This window comes from Rhinoderma darwinii, chromosome 3, assembly GCF_050947455.1.
Source record: "Rhinoderma darwinii isolate aRhiDar2 chromosome 3, aRhiDar2.hap1, whole genome shotgun sequence".
Lineage (NCBI taxonomy): Eukaryota > Metazoa > Chordata > Amphibia > Anura > Rhinodermatidae > Rhinoderma > Rhinoderma darwinii.
In genome coordinates, this window is record NC_134689.1 from 310,940,923 (window position 1) to 310,958,805 (window position 17,883).

The 17,883-nt window shown below is 43.7% G+C and overlaps 1 protein-coding gene across 3 annotated transcripts in view; it reads left to right on the forward strand.

Annotated features, from left to right (window-relative positions):
- Positions 1-17,883, forward strand: part of SV2B (synaptic vesicle glycoprotein 2B) — a 120,142-nt gene that overhangs the window by 87,611 nt on the left and 14,648 nt on the right. For all 3 annotated transcript variants that reach the window (XM_075858216.1, XM_075858215.1, XM_075858214.1), the window contains 5 exons: positions 4,322-4,502; positions 7,684-7,835; positions 8,252-8,385; positions 12,802-12,891; positions 17,613-17,723. In XM_075858216.1, coding sequence (XP_075714331.1) covers positions 4,322-4,502; positions 7,684-7,835; positions 8,252-8,385; positions 12,802-12,891; positions 17,613-17,723 — 668 coding nt within the window. The remainder of the gene's footprint in view (positions 1-4,321; positions 4,503-7,683; positions 7,836-8,251; positions 8,386-12,801; positions 12,892-17,612; positions 17,724-17,883) is intronic.

The window sequence follows — 17,883 nt, forward strand, 5'->3', positions numbered from 1 at the left end:
TGTTTGTCCTTTGCACGATTTTTGATAAATCTCCCCTATTACTCAGCAGTTGGCGATTACAAGCAGGAGAAGTTTCTCCAAAGGTCTATAAAATATAAAATTAACACATACTCTGACTGTGAGGTATGTTTACTGTATTGTGCATGTTAATTCCAGTAATGACTGCAATCTGTAACCGTATTAATGTATATAGTACTATACAAAAGTTTTAGTCAGTTGTGGAAAAATGCTGCAAAGTAAGAATGCTCTCAAAAATAGAAGTGTTAATAGTTTGTTTTTTTTTATCAATTAAGAACATACAAAGTGAATGAACAGAAGAGAAATGTAAATCAAATCAATATTTGGTGTCACCACCCTTTTCCTTCAAAACAGCATCAACTCTTCTTGGTAAACCTGCACAAAGTCATGGATTTTGTAGCATTATAGTCGGGTATATGAATAATCAATTATACCAAATAGGTTATAATGATCATCATTTTCATATGTAGGTAAAACACAGTCATTAACTGTAACAGAAACAGCTGTATAGGAAGCGTAAAACTGGGTGAGGAATAGCAAAACTCTACTACAAAGGTGAGGTTGTGGAAGACAGCAACAAGACACAAGGTAGTTATACTGCATCAGCAAGGTCTTTCCCAGGCAAAGATTTCAAAGCAGTGTGGTTTTTTTTTAATGTGCTGTTTAACCCTTTAGTGACCAGCCTATTTTAGGCCTTAATGACCAAGCTATTTATTACGTTTTTCCATCGTCTCATTTAAAGAGCTATAACTTTTTTTTATTTTTGCGTCCACATTGCTGTATAAGGTTTTGTTTTTTGCAGGACAAGTTGTATTTTTTAAAAGCACCATTTTGGGGTACATATAATTTATTGATGAACTTTTATTAACTTTTTTTGGGGGGGATAGAAAAAAACCATAAATTTTGCCACTGTTTTTTGCGTCCCAAATTGACGCTGTTTACCATGTGGTATAAATAACACAATAACTTTATTGAGTGGTTTGTTATGATTGCAACGATCCAAAATTGATATAGTTTTCTTATGTTTTACTGCTCTTTCACAGTAAAACCCCTTTTTTCAAAATTATTTGTTTTTCTGTCTCCATATTTAAATATTTTGCTGTAACAGAAGGCAGTTTGTTCGCCGAAAGGCTGGAAAGCGGTACAATAATGAGTATATGTCGGCAACAGTGAAGCATGTTGGAGGTTGCTTGCAAGTTTGGGGCTGCATTTCAGCAAATAGAGTTGGGGATTCGGTCAAAATTAAAGGGTAACTAAACGTTCAGCAAACTTCTGACATGTCATAGTGACATGTGAGAACTTTTGATTGGTGGGGGTCCGAGCACTGAGACCCCACTAATCGCTAAAATGAAGCATCAGAAGTGCTCGTGTGAGCGCTCAGCTGCTTCGTTTCTGTTCGGCTTTTTCAAGAAATCAATGTAGCAGAGTACGGGCTCAATAGAAAGTCTATGAGCCCGTACTCCGATACATCGCCTTTCCAGAAAAAGCCGAACAGAGCTTAGTTTTAGTGATTGGTGGGGGTCTCAGTGCCCGGTCCCCCACCAATCATAAATTCTGACATGTCACTATGACATGTCAGAAGTTTGTTGAACGTTTAGTTACCCTTTAATTGTGTCCTCAATGCTGAGAAATACAAGCAGAAACGTATCCCTCATGCATTACCATCAGAGAGGCATCTGATTGGTTCCAAACTTATTCTGCAGCAGGACAATGACCCCGAACACACAGCCAATGTCATTAAAAACTATATTCAGCGTAAAGAAGAACAAAGAGCCCTGGAAGTGATGATATGGCCCCCACAGAGCCCCGATCTCAACATCATCGAGTCTGTCTGGGATTACATGAAGAGACAGAAGGATTTGAAGATCTGTGGTTAGTTCTACAAGATGTTGGGAACAACCTCCCTACCGAGTTCCTTCAAAAACTGTGTGCAAGTGTACCTAGGAGAACCGATGCTGTTTTGAAGGCAAGGGGTGGTCACATCAAATATTGATTTGATTTAGATTTTACTTCTGTTCATTTACTTGCACTCTGTTAATTAATAACATATATTAACACATTTTTGAAAGCATTCTTACTTTTGCAGCATTCTTCCACAACTGCATAAGCACAGTACTATATATGTGTGCATATATATATATATATATATCTATCCCTACGCATATAGTGCCTAGTGAAAGTATTCATCCCCTTGGTGTTTTTCCTGTTTTGTTGAATTAAAATCGATTTTGGGGGGGGGGGGGGGGGTTGTACTATGTCATCCATACAACATACCTACCACTTTGAAGGTGCAAAATATTTTTACTATAAAAATAACAATAATTAGGATAAAAAACTGAGAACTTTTCACCCCATGAAAGTCAATACTTTGTGGAGCCTTTTGCTGCAATTACAGATGCAAGTCTCTTGGGGTATCTCTATTAGGTTAGCACATCTAGACACTGGGATTATTGCCCATTCTTCCAGGTAAAACTGTTCCAACTCCTTCAAGTTAGATGGGTTGCGTTGGTGTACAGCAGTCTTCAAGTCAAGCCACAGATTCTCAATTGGATTAAAGTATGGGCTTTGACTAGTTTATTAATGCCCAATCTCCTAAATAATCTAATAGGCGCTATGATGCTGATAACTACAGTGTGATTTTGTTTTCAAACACGTTTATTATTTGCAAATTTGTGTGCATTTTTCTAAATATGCTAATTTTGTTATACTTGCCAAATGGGAGGTTACTCTTTCTTTTCACTCTGGGTGGTGTAATGTTTTCTGTATGACGCTTTCCAATCAGCGCCATACAGTTCTCTTCCCAGCCCAGTAACATAGCGTGATCATAAGTATACAGCTTCCATTCCCAACTGTGTTTTCAACTGGTGATATCTCCGGTTTTATCAGAGCTAGAACTGCGAATCTCATCTTTCATATGCCACCAGAACCACTGTTCTAGGTGATCTACAGCCGGAGATATGGCCATTTGAAGTGATCCCCCTTCCCTCCATCCTCAGTCTCTCACACTGTGTGTGAAGCAGCTTCATGCTGATAGGACAGCGTCAGAGGCTGTGAGGTAGCTCTGCCTCAGGAGAATCGCTGGTGTTGACACCCACTTGTCTAGTATAGCCTCATTTGCATATTTAGAAAAAAAGCTTAAAACTTAAAATACTAAACTTTTTGGAACACAATTTTCACTACCATTATCAGTATGACAGCGCCTATTAGATCAACTAGGAGATTGGACATTACTAAACAAGTGACAGATCCTCTTTAAGGTCATTGTTCTGCTGGAAGTTGAACCTCCGTCTCGGTCTCAAATCTCTGGCAGACTGAAACAGGTTTTCCTCAAGAATTGCTCTGTATTTACTGCCACCCATCTTTCCTTCAATCCTTACCAGTTTTCCAGTCGCTGCTGATAAAAAAACATCCCCACAAAATATTGCTGCCACCACTATGTTTCACTGTGGAAATGGTGTTCTTGTGGTGATGGGAAGTGTTGGGTTTGAGCCACAGATAGTGTTTCCCATGATGGACAAAATTTTAAATTTTAGACTCGTCTAACCAAATAACTTTCTTTCATGTTTTTGGGGAGTTGGCCACATGCTGTTTGACAAACTTAGAACTCACTCTGTGGAGTGTACGACTTATAATGGTCCTATGAACATATACTTTTGTCTCCAGTGTGGATTTTTGGAGCTTCTACAGTGTTATCGTTGATGTCTTTGTTAGTTGTGTAATCTTCTTTCCATTTTGCTATTGTGGATCTAATGGTGCTACGTGGAACGTTCAAAGTTTGGGATATTTTATATAACCCATCCCTTATGTATATATCTCCACAACTTTGTCTCTGACCTGTTTGGAGAGCTCCTTGGTATTCATGTTGCTTTTTTAGTGGTGTTGCAGACTCAGGTGCCTTTCAGGACAGGTGTATTTATACTGATATCATGTGACAGATCATGTGGCACTTTGATTTCATACAGCAGACCTTATGGGATTTCTGAAGGTAATTGTCTTGACCAGACCTTATTTAGGGGGGTTCATAGCAACAGGGGTGAATACACATACAATCACAACTTTTCAGTTTTTAGGTTTTTTGGGGTTTTCATTTTACTGAAACCATTTGTACTATTTTGTCAGGTCCATTCCATAAAATCAAATTTTAAATCCAATTTGATTCCAGATTGTAATGTAACAAAACAGGAAAAACATCAAGGGGGTGAATACTTTCTCAAGGTACTGTATATATAATTATTGCTTTTCATGTTTGCTTTGATACTTTTATCTTCCTCTTATGGTGCATTCCTTCTCATCTCCCTGACAGGATTAATAGTGTACCTTGGGATGATGTGTGGTGCATTTGTATGGGGAGGATTGGCAGACAAACTAGGGAGGAAGAAATGTCTCATCATATCACTGACCATCAATGCTGCCTTTTCATTCATGTCCTCCTTTGTTCAGGGGTATGGGTTCTTCCTCTTCTGCCGCCTTATTTCTGGATTTGGGTAAGTACTACTGTTATATAGTATAAGGGCATGACCACACGTGGCGGATTTCCTCCGCAACTGTCCGCATCAATGCCGCACAGAATCTGCGTTTAAGATTCTGCTGCGGATCTGCACAAAATGTGCAGTAAATTGATGCGGACTAGCTGCTGCGGACTGCGGGGAAAGTGCTTCCCTTCTCTCTATCAGTGCAGGATAGAGAGAAGGGACAGCACTTTCCCTAGTGAAAGTAAAAGAATTTCATACTTACCGGCCGTTGTCTTGGTGACGCGTCCCTCTTTCGGCATCCAACCCGACCTCCCTGGATGACGCGCCAGTCCATGTGACCGCTGCAGCCTGTGCTTGGCCTGTGATTGGCTGCAGCCGTCACTTAGACTGAAACGTCATCCTGGGAGGCCGGACTGGAGACAGAAGCAGGGAGTTCTCGGTAAGTATGAACTTATATTTTTTTACAGGTTGCTGTATATTGTGATCGGTAGTCACTGTCCAGGGTGCAGAAACAGTTACTGCCGATCGCTTAACTCTTTCAGCACCCTGGACAGTGACTATTTACAGACGTCTCCTAGCAACGCTCCCGTCATTACGGGAGCCCCATTGACTTCCTCAGTCTGGCTGTAGACCTAGAAATACATAGGTCCAGCCAGAATGAAGAAATGTCATGGCAAAAAAGCAAGACGCATCCGCAGCACACATAACATGTGCATGACAGCTGCGGACTTCATTGCGGAACTTAGAATCTCCATTGTAGTCAATGGAGAAATTCCGCCATGAGTCCGCCACTGCTCCGCAACAGATAGAGCATGCTGCGGACACCAAATTCCGCTCCGCAGCCTATGCTCCGCAGCGGAATGTTACGCATCGTCTAAACGAACACTTCTAAATAGAAGTGGAAGTCAATGCAGAAACGGCTCCGCTGCGGATTAACGCTGCGGAGTGTCCGCAGCGGAATTTAAGTGAAATTCCGCCACGTGTGAACCCAGCCTAATTGCTTATGACCAGTGGTGGATTAAGTAGACCATAGGCCCTGGGCTGTTACCCAAACTTGGGCCCCCCTTTTCCACCGCTACCCTGTCACACCCTAACTATTGTTAACACTGCCTTATTGTGAAAGCATTAACAAATGGGTGTTACGATTCCCCTTGTACAAGGGCTGTGTCCCTACATACTGACAGTATGACACTGTGCAGGGACACAACCTCCTGACAAGGGAAATGGTAACACCCTTTTATCTTTTAGTCTTGGACTGCACAAAGACTTTTTATGAAATACAAGGATTTCCTATAATAAACATGTCAGGATAGGCGACAGATTCTCTATAAATCCAGTGACTCACAGGTGACGACTTCTCAGATTCTAGTAGTTTTTTTTCCTTTTTTCTTCTCCGGCCAGTCCAGACTTCATGACGACTTCTCCCGGCCATGACCTATTTCTGCAGAATTTGGCACTCAGATGTCTTCGGCTCCTCACTTTTCCAACATATCCACACCTATAAACAAAGATAAAATTATCATAGTGCCACACACTGTGCCCCTACATATAATAGCACCATACAATGTGCCCCTGAATATAATTGTGTCAAACACTGTAAAGTAACGCACCACATACACACAGCCCCTGTAGATAGCGACACACACACAGCCCCTGTAGCTAGCACCACACACATCCACCTGTAAACAGCATCACACACAGCCATACCTATAGATAGTGCCACACAGCCCCCCTGTAGAGAGCGCCACACAGCCCCCTGCACATATCGCCACATACAGCCCCCCTGTAGATAGCATCACACACAGACCCCTATAGATAGCACCACACAGACCCCTGTAGGTAGCGCCACACACAGCCCCCTGTAGATAGCACCACACAGCCCCCCCTCTTGTAAATAGTGCCACACAGCCCCTCTTATATATAGTGCCACACAGCCCCCCTTGTATATAATGCCACACAGCGTCCCTCTCTTCTATAGCAATCCCCCTTGTATATAGTGCCACACAGTCCCCCGTGTATATAGTGCTACACAGCAATCCCCCCATGTATATAGTTCTACACAGCAATCCCCCATGTATATTGTATATAGTGCCACACAGCCCCCCTTTTATATAATGCCACACAGCCTCCCTCTCTTCTATATAGTGACACACAGCCCCCTCTTGTAAATAGTGTCACACAGCCCCCCTTGTATATAGTGCCACACAGCCCCCCTTGTATAGAGTGCCACACAGCCCCCCTCTTGCAAACAGTGCCACACAGCCCCCTTGCAACTAGTGCCACACAGCCCCCCTTGTATATAGTGCCACACAGCCCCCACTCTTGTATATATTGCCACACAGCTCCCCCTTGTAAATAGTGCTACACAGCAATCCCCCCTTGTATATAGTGTGACACAGTCCCCCTTGTATCTAGTGCTACACAGCAATCCCCCCGTGTATATAGTGCTACACAGCAATCCCCCATGTATATTGCCACATAGCCCCCCAAAAAATGACCTGAAGCCTATAGTATTAATTTGCATCTGTGTCCTGAGGAAGCAGATACAAGTGAATGTGGCTGTCGTGAGCACTGGGGCCCCTCCGGTGCTAGCGACACCACCGTGCATCAGGGGGGCCAGGTGGCCATGGACCCACTGGGAGCCTTGGGCCCCCGGGCAGCTGCCTGAACCGCTCTATGGTGATCCGTCACTGCTTATGACAAAAAGACACTTAGACTGAGTTCACACCAGCGTTTACCATTCCGTTGTTCTGCTCCAACAATGGAGTAGAACAAGGGAAAAATGGAAGCCCCGCTTCCATTGCACAATGGACACCACTGGCGGCGGATGGAACCCATTTACTTTAATGGGTTCCATTGGGTTTCCCTCAGGGTGTCCGTAACTTTACCAGAAGCAATAGCGCAGCATGCTGCTGTTTATGATATTCTTGGCTGGATCTGCGACGGGGTCCCCTAATGGAGCCTCCAGCACAGATGTGAATTAGGCCTTACTTATTGTATGTGCTGCAGTTTTAATTGGCAGCAACATATCCCAGCTCCCATTTTCTGTTAGAAGGTATTATGAGTCCGTCTCTGTACAAATAACATTTATAGTCCCACGCTTTCTAGTTTTGTGGCTAATCTGTAATATATGAGATTTTTAGTATTAGTAATGTTTTAATTTTCTTCTTCTTCTTCTTGTCCTTGATTTTAGCATTGGGGGATCCCTTCCCATTGTGTTTGCCTATTTCTCTGAATTCCTAGCTCGTGAGAAGAGAGGGGAGCACTTGAGCTGGCTTTGTATGTTTTGGATGATCGGAGCAATCTATGCGTCAGCAATGGCTTGGGGCATTATTCCTCACTATGGTGAGATGTTTATCTATTACACATTTGGTTCCTTGAGTTGAACCATATCACACTTATTAGAGGCATTGTAAATTGCTTGACTTATACTCTGTATAATGTTCACAGTCCCTGGAAGATCAAGGTGTTCTTCAGCTAATATTAGAAAAAAGTTGAACCAGTTTGGATAATAATACTTCAGTTTAGTCGCTGACTGCAGATCTCTGATAACATAACAGCATATATATACACATACCTCATGGTTAATAAGAGCGGTCCTGGAGGTTTGACCAAATTATTACAGGAGAGACATTACAGAACAGAAGCCTTGACATTCAACCATTGGATTAGGTGGTCAACAGAACTCAGAAGTGAAGCCGTATATACAAATGATGTATACATTATAAGTGAATACCTTGTTGTCAACAATTACTTTTCAGGATGGGGATTCAGCATGGGGAAACATTACCATTTTCACAGCTGGAGAGTGTTCGTAGTGATGTGTGTACTGCCTTGCATAGCTTCCATCATTGCCCTGAAATTTATGCCAGAAAGTCCTCGCTTCTTATTGGAGGTAAACCAAATGCTCGTATTTCTTAACTGCCTACCTTATATCAATTTTTTTTTTTCCTTTCTATGGCTTTCCACAATTGAAAAGTTTATTGAATAAAAGCAGAGTAGAGAACAAAAATACAAGTTGGGTTGTACAGGACTATGAGGAAGTGGCCATGACACTTGGTAGAAAGCCTTGGCTCGTTCTGATTTTTTTCACAATGCAGCACCACTCTCATCCCTGGTCTGTGTCAGGTACTGCAGCTTAGCCCCATTTAAGTGGAAGAAACAGGAAGTAGTAAAGGATTCAATGTGTTGTCTAAAAGACAGAAAAGAGTGTAATGTTACCTCTAAGGGTATGTTCACACGGCAACGCAAAATACGTCTGAAATTCAGGAGAAAACAGCTCCAGAATTTCAGACGTTTTTACAAGTGCACGCGTTTTTCGCGGCGTCTTTAACGGACGTAATTGGAGCTGGTTTTCATTGGAGTCAATGAAAAACGGCTCCAATTACGTCCCAAGAAGTTTCCTGCACCTCTTTGACGCGGCCGTAATTTTACGCGCCGTCTTTTTACAGCGACGCGTAAAATGACAGCTCGTCTGCACAGAACATCGTAAGACCCATTGCAAGCAATGGGCAGATGTTTGCCGACGTATTGGAGCCGTCTTTTCAGGCGTAATTCGAGGCGTAAAACACCTCCATTACGCCTGAAAATTGGTCGTGTGCACATACCCTTAGAAGTCGGCTTGTGAGAGGAATGATGGAAGGAGACAGCTGATGGTAAGGAAGAAGGACCAGGGCCGGAAAGGTAGATTTGTGTTTTATTGGTCTACAAATGATATTGAAAAACATAAGAGTTCATCAGTTGGCGGAGAAGAGTAAGGATCCAAGTAAAGAACCTTGAGCAAGACTAACAAATAGTAAGTGGGAGCTGCAGATAGTATCTGAATGGGACTCACTAAACATCCAGTTGGATAAGTATGAGGAAATTTCGCACAATTCTATATCTGTGAGGCCCAGGGAAGAGAGTGTTTACTATTAAGGGTAAGGGTATGTTCACACGCAAATGCAAAATACGTCTGAATTTCAGACGTTTTTGCAAGTACTCGCGTTTTTCGCGGCGTCTTTTACGGGCGTAATTGGAGCTGTTTTTCATTGGAGTCAATGAAAAACGGCTTCAAAAAGGTCCCAAGAAGTGACATGCACTTCTTTGACGCGGGCGTATTTTTACGCGCCGTCTTTTGACAGCGACGCGTAAAATTACAACTCGTCTGAACAGAACACCGTAAAACCCATTGCAAGCAATGGGCAGATGTTTGCAGGCGTAATGGAGCCGTCTTTTCAGGCGTAATTTGAGGAGTAAAACGCCCGAATTACGCCTGAAAATACGTTGTGTGAACATACCCTAAGGGTATGTGCACACACACTAATTACGTCCGTAATTGACGGACGTATTTCGGCCGCAAGTAGTGGACCGAACTCAGTGCAGGGAGCCGGGCTCCTAGCATCATACTTATGTACGACGCTAGGAGTCCCTGCCTCTCCGTGGAACTACTGTCCCGTACTGAAAACATGATTACAGTACGGGACAGTTGTCCTGCAGAGAGCCAGGGACTCCTAGCATCGTACATAACTATGATGCTAGGAGCCCGGCTCCCTGCACTGAGTTCGGTCCGGGACTTCCGGCCGAAATACATCCGTCAATTACGGACGTAATTAGTGTGTGTGCACATACCCTAATAATGGAGGATTTACAGTTCCAAGAGCTGAGAAAAGGTCTAAGGCCCCATGCACACGACCTCTGATTTTATCCGTAATTACGGTCCGTCCATTCATGGCCGACGGAAACCTTCCCGTATATTTACGTACTTCCGTAAAAATTAGATCATGTCCTATTTTTTTTATTTTACGGGCTGTGCTCCAATACTTTATAATGGGAGCATGTTCCGCAAATGCGGATGACTGTGCGCAGCCGTCCGTGGCCTGCCGTGCCCGTAATCACGGACCGTGGTTACGGGCACGGTCATGTGCATAGGGCCTTAGGGGAGAAGTATGGAGAAGTGTCACTTACATTTAGGAGTTAGGAGATTATTTGAGACTTTGGTGAGTGCAGATAAACTAATGCCCAGTTCATGCTTTGCTGTTTTGATAGCAATAGTGGTGTGGAATATAAGTAAGGGTGTGTTCACATCAGCGTTCAATTTCCGATGATGGGTTCCGTCAGACCTTTCCGTCGGAGGAACCCATCAACGAAAAGGCAAACGGAAACCATAGCTTCCGTTTGCATTACCATTGATTACAATGGTAATGCTACCAATGTTAATGGTTTCCGTTTGTCTCTGCTCAGTCGACTGCGCTATTGAGTCAGTGAAAAAAATGAAAACCTTACGGAACGGAGACAAATGGAAAGCATTAGCAACGGAAGCATTAATCAATTGTAATGCAAACGCAAGCTATGGTTTCCATTTGCCTTTTCGTTGATGGGTTCTCCTGATGGAAAGGTCTGATGGAACCCATGAATGGAAACCGAACGCTGATATGAACAGGCCCTAAAAGATTTTTTTTCCCAATACATTCCAAGCTTTGGCTACAAAAATCGCATTAAAATATAATGGGGTGTCAATTTACTAATACTGTCTAATAATTAAACAGCTTAAACTTAAACCAGGCATTCAGAATATGCGCCAAATTTATCACAGTGGTGCACGCTGGCTGATAAATTTAGCGCATCTTGCTAGACATGTTAGACATTTTTCTCTTCCATTTACCACTCTTTGGTTGGCTTAGTTTACACCCATTTTTTGGGACAGTTTTTTTTACACACATCGGCTCATTTTAAATCACGCCCCTTTCTGCTAGATCGCCCCCTTTTCCTCTAAGTCATGCCCTCCTATTGAGCGCTCCTATGTCTAAAACAGTTAATAAATGTGACGCAGCTCAATTTGAATAGTAAATCTGCTCCAATGTGTGAAATGGACCTTGGAGACTTTAAGGGCGGATTTACACGAACGTGTAATACGTCCGTGCAAAGCGCGTGTTTTTCACGCGCGTCGCACGGACCTATGCTAGTCTATGGGGCAGTGCAGACTGTCAGTGAGTTTTGCGCAGCGTGAGTCCGCTGCGTAAAACTCACGACAGGTCCTATATTTCTGCGTTTTTCGCGCATCACGCACCCATTGAAGTCAATGGGTGCGTGAAAATCACGCGCACCACACGGAAGCACTTCTGTGGGACGCGCGTTATTCGCGCAACAGCAGTCAAAAGTATGTTTGGAAACAGAAAAGCATCACATGCTTTTCTTTTTACAAACATCCAAACAGAGTGTCATAATGATGGCGGCTGCGAGAAAATCAAGCAGCCGCACATCCCATGTGATGACACACGGAGCTGTTAAGTGCTTTTTGCACACGCAAAATGCCGCATTTTTCGAGTGCGCAAAACGCACACGCTCGTGTAAATCCCCCCTAAGGCAGATGTGTTGTTCAAATCGTATATACCCCAAAATGGTATTATTGTAAACTACAGCTTGCCTCGCAAAAATTAAAGGGGTTGTCCACCTTCTGACAACTGATGGCCTATCCATCGGATAGATCATCAGTATGTCACCGGTGCGGGTCCGACACCCGGAACCCGCACCGATATGCCGCTACGGTGGCCTGCAGGCACCAGATGTTATTGCACATAATGCTATGTATGGAGCCCAGAAGCAGTTGTCACATAGCATAGCGGCCGTGCTGCAGAACTGCAGGTCTGCTCCTATTCACTTGCATAGTAGCAGAGCTGCAGTACTGCAGCTCGGCCTCTATTCCGTGGCTGGAGCTAACTGCTTCCGGCATGTACGTCTGGTGTAGAGAGGCACTGGACCAGCTGATCTGTGCGGGGCCCGGGTGTCGGACCCCCACAGATCATGTACTGATGACCGATCCGGTGGAACCCCTTTAAGCCCTCACATCGCTAAATTGACAGAAAAATAAAAAAGTTATTGCTCTCAGAACATGGCTCTACAAAACATTTTTTTAGGAAAAAGTTTTACTTTTTTTTTTAAAAGTGGTGAAACATAAAACAAAACATATAAATTTGGCATTGCCATAATCGTATCAACCTGAATAATAAGGTGCACATATAGTTTTTACCGCCTGATGGACGCCGTAAAAACAAAACCCCCCAAGAAATGTCGGAATCGCAGTTTTTTTTACCATTTCACACAAAAATTTTCTTTTCACCTTCCCAGTACATTATGTGGTACAATAAATGTCGCCATGACAAACTACAACTTGTCTCGAAAAAACAAGCCTTCATACGGCTATGTCAACAAAAAAAACAAAGAAGTTATGGCTTTTGGAATGTGGGGAGTAAAATTCGAAAATTATAAAACTCAAGTTGGCCGTGTCTCCATAGGGTTAATGCTGATAAATGTGATTTGGGTTTTCTTACAGACCGGTAAACACGATGAAGCTTGGATGATACTAAAGAAGGTTCATGACACTAACATGAGAGCCAAGGGGGAGCCAGAAAAAGTTTTTACAGTAAGAATTGATCTGCAGACAATTAATTCTAGTATCATGTTTGTTACAAATCATGATGTGCCATTTTTGCCATTCTTGTTTGTAAATTGTTATCCTTTTTATTTTCCAAAATTTTGATGAATTTAGTGGCTTTCACTAATATACTTCTAAAAAGATGGTCTATAAGCACTACAAGGCCGGAAATTTGTGGAAACTCAGAGATCATATACATATTTGTTTATTGAATATCCTATTCTAAAACCATAGATGTGTAAACTATATGGGAAAATGTACGTGGACACCTGACTTACACATTCCATTCCAAAACTATTAGTGTTAATATCAATTTAAGCCCCCTTTTGCAGCTATAAGAGCCTCCACTCTTCTGGGAAGAATTATCATAAGAATTTGGACTGCTTCTATGGGAATTTATGCCTATTAAGGGAATAGAGCATTTGTGAGGTCTGACACTGATGTTGGGCAAGAGGTTCTAGCTCGCAATCGGTGTTCCAATTTATATGCTGGCCACTTGAGTTTATCTACACTAAAAAAAGTCACACCATGTCTTTATAGACCTTGATTTGTGCACAGGGGTACAGCCACAAAAGTCAGAAAGGAGCCTTTCCCAAACTGTTGCCACAAATGTGGAAGCATACAATTGCCTAAAATGTCTTTGTAGGCCTAACCCAATTCCCGAAAAACTGCCCCAGACCATTATACCTCCTGCACTAAATTTTACAGTAGGCACTATGCATTCTGGTAGGTAGAGTTCCCCTGACAGACGCCAAACCTAGATTCGTCCATCAGACTGCCAGTTAGTTAAATGTGATTCATCACTTAACACATTTCCACTGCTCCACAGTCCAGTGGAGGCTTGCTTTACACCACTACAGCTGACTATTGGCATAGTGCATGGTGATCTTAGTGTTGGGTGTAGCTGCACAACCATGCAAACCGACTTACCCTTTTGTCAGTGATGCAACAGAGGCAAGGTGTTTTTTACACACCACACACTTAAGCACTTGTGGGCCCTACCCTGTGAGTTTTCATGGTCTATCTCTTAGTGGCTGAGCTGTTATTACTCCTATAATAGCACTTATAGTTGACAGGGGCAGATCTGGCAGATCAGAAATTTAATGAACTGACTTGCCCATAAAGGTGGCATTCCATGACATTGCCACGTTTAAAGTCATTGAGCTCTTCAGTATGACTTATACTACTACCAATTTTTATCTTTGGAGATTGTATGACTGTGTGCTTGATTTTATTCCCCTCTTTTGCAATGGTTGTGCCTGAAACACCCAAACTCAATAACGATTTGGAGGGTTGTCCTTTGGCCATACAGTGTAAATATAGTTGGTGTCTCTTTTGTAACTACAACAACATATAAGGCTCTGAGATGTTTCACCACTAGATTTTGTATACAGTCAGCGTTCTAATGTGTACTATAGCTGCTATACAGGGATCCAGTCACTATATTTGATGTACCTTGCATAGGAGCAATGTGGGTAATTAGAAGATTAATACTGTCATGATCTGTGGGTATTGTGGACCCACTGGGCCGTACCTCCTTGATGGTATAGCAGCTGGCCAACAGGATAGCAAAGTCAAAAGTCTATAGTTCGGATAGGTGTACCTGTGGTAACTTCAGACAGTAGCGAAGATAGGCTCGGATGGGACCTTGGCAGCAGGCAGACACCAGGCGTGGTGTAACAAGGAAGGCGTAGTAAACAGCACAACACGACTCCAACTCTAAACAGCACTGGAACAAGATAGCAAGGGATACAGGATACAGGTAGCAGGAACGGGAACACTGGAACTGGAAAACACTCAAGAGACCATTTGTAGGTACAAACAACGCTCAGGCGATGAAGGAAGGGGCAGGGCCCTTCTTATAGTCCAGGGTGATCTGGGAGCAATCAGCTCAATCTCACTCATGTGCGCTCTCTGGCTCTTTAAAGCTGGACTGAGCTCGTGTGCTCACCCTAGTGGTCACTGCGGAACAGGACAGCCGCATGTGCTGGCATCTCCGGAGAGAAAGGTGTCAGCAGGGTGAGAGGAGTTCGTGGTCAGCGACCACAGACGTTACAGTATCCCCCTCTTATGCCCCCTCTTCTTGGGACCAGAACGAGAGAGATACTTCTTAATGAGGGTAGGATCATTGAGATTCTCTTCTGGCTCCCAGGACCTCTCCACTGGACCAAACCCCATCCAATCTACTAAATAAAAGGTTCTTCCTCTTACTTTTTTGGTGTCCAGGATCTCCTTAACCTCAAATATCTCGGCAGAAATGCTGGGGGCAACTGCAGGGCTAAGAGTCTTGGAGTAGAAGTTCAGGACCACAGGTTTCAGAAGAAACACGTGAAAGGAGTTGGGGATTCTGAGGGTAGCAGGCAGCCAAAGCTTATAAGAGACCGGGTTGATCCGCTGCAGGATCTCAAAGGGTCCGGGGAACCTGGGAGCGAATTTGCATGACGGCACCCTCTGTCAGATATTTCTTGAGGACAGCCAGACCTTGGTACCCAGAAGAAACTGAGGCGGCTCTCTTCTCCTCATATCTGCCTTTCGCTTCATGTGGTTGACTGCCTGCAGAATAGAGGACCGGGTTTGCTGCCAGATCCGTAAAAATTCCTGGAATGCAGAGTCAGCTGCATGCACCTGGGACGAAGCAGACACGGAGAGGAATACGTGGATGTCAGCCGTAGACTATAAAGAATGGTGTGAAGGTGGTGGACTCACTTGTGTGGTTATTATAGGAGAACTCGGCCCAAGGAAGAAGCTGCAACCAGTGATCATGCTGCCTGGAGGTGAAGTGTCGTAAGTAGTTCTCCATGATCTGATTGATCCTCTCAACTTGGCCATTGGACTGGGAGTGGCACGCTGAGGAAAAGTCCAACTTTATATCGAGGAGTTTAAAGAGGGCCCTCCGGAACTTTGAGGTAAACTGAAGCCCCCGATCAGACACAATATGCAGAGGTAAGCCATGCAGGCGGAAGATGTGTTGGATGAAGAGGTTGGCCAGTCAAGAAGCAGAAGGTAGGTCGGTCAGCAGAACAAAATGAGCCATTTTTGAGAATCAGTCCACCACCACCCAGACCGTACTGCATCCAGCAGAGGGAGGCAGATTTGTGACGAAGTCCATTGCAATATGCTGCCAGGGAGCATTGGGCACAGGCAGCCGCTGGAGCAGACCAGCCGGTTTGGAGCGAGCAACTTTGTTTGCTGCGCACACCGTGCAGGAGGAGACAAAGTCCATGATGTCTTTGGGCAGCGTGAGCCACCAGAACTGACGGGCAATCAGGTCTCGGGTCTTAGGGACACCCGTGTGACCTGCCAAATAAGAGCTGTGTCCCCAGCGGAGGATTCTTCTTCTGTCTGCCAGACACACAAAAGTCCTACCTGGAGGGATGTCTCTAACTTGCAGAGAGTTGACAGAGATGATGCAGGATGGGTCAATGATATTTTGTGGAGGCTCCAGGCTGTCCTCTGTCTCGAACGACCTGGACAAGGCATCGGCCCTCACATTCTTGTTGGCCGGGCGGTAGTGGAGCTCAAACTGGAACCGGGCTAAGAACAGAGACCACCTGGCCTGATGGGGTTCAGGATGGGATAAGCCGTGCCCTCTAGTATCTCCACTCCTCCAGAGCCAGTTTGATGGCCAGTAACTCTGGATCCCCAATAGAGTAGTTGCGCTCTGCGGAAGAGAAAAGCTTGGAGTAATAGCCACATACCATTGTCTTGCCTTTGGGACCTCTCTGAAGCAGAAGTGTGCCAGCACCAACAGAGGAGGCGTTCACCTCCAACGAAAATTGTAGAGATACATCAGGATGATGGAGGATTGAGGCTGACGTGAAGGCACTCTTCAAGCTATTAAATGCGGCCTCTGCCTCTGGAGTCCACACCTTGGCGTTCATGCCTTTTCTGGTGAGGGTAGAGATGGGAGCGGTCAGTGAGCAGAAGTTTGGAATGAACTGTCGATAAAAGTTGGCGAATCCCAAGAAACGCTGTATGGCCATTCCAGGACGGCCTTTACCTTCTTAGGATCCATCTTGAGACCCTGATCTGAGATAATTTGTGACTTTTTACTATTTTCTGCTATTCCCACCACTTTCTTTGTTTTTTTTTTAAAGTGGGCAGGGCTTAGCAGAAGGGTGCAAGTTATAGCGGAAATTTACGCCAGCTCGTAGCTGTCATGGATTTACTTTTCTGGACAGTGAATGATGCAACAAATCTATTAAGAGGTGTGCGCCTCTTATTCCTGGGGCCTTCATACTAAGACTGGTGTATAAAATGCCAGTCTTAGTGATTCTGCCCCATTGTCATGCTGAAGTAGGAAAGCGCATTTTACTTTTTATGCAACTGGGATGCTGTCCTATACATTCTTTGTGAGCAGTTCTGTGAGCTTACTATGACAGCTGAGCTATTGTTGCTCCTAGGCCTTTCCACTTTTAAGTTTTTGGGGCAACTTTACTAGGGTAGAAATTTTCTATTGGCAATGCTATGTTATAAGTTACTGAGCCCTTTAGTATGTCCTCATGTACTGCTTATGTTTGTCTATGTTGATTGACTCTCTGGCAAATGGGGGAAATGCTTCAAATCACTAATTAAAGGGGGGATCCACATACTTTTGGCCATGTAATTTATACTTGTGTTATTCTTGCTAGTTGCCAGGGGGAGGACAGTGCATATAACCCTATGTCTGCTACCTTATTAAGTATAATTTTATCTTTTTTGTCTTCCAGGTTTCTCATATTAAGACACCAAAACAAGTTGATGAGTTTATTGAAATCCAAAGTTCCACCGGGACATGGTTTCAGCGCTGGTTCATCAGAGTCATGACAATAGTCAAGCAAGTATGTTAGAAAATAAAAATTACTTAAAGCCAGATCTTTTATGTAGTACTAGTCCTTCCCAATAAATTAGAATATCATCAAAAAGTTAATTTATTTCAGTAATTCAATTCAAAAAGTGAAACTCATCTATTATATAGATTCATTACACACAGAGTGATCT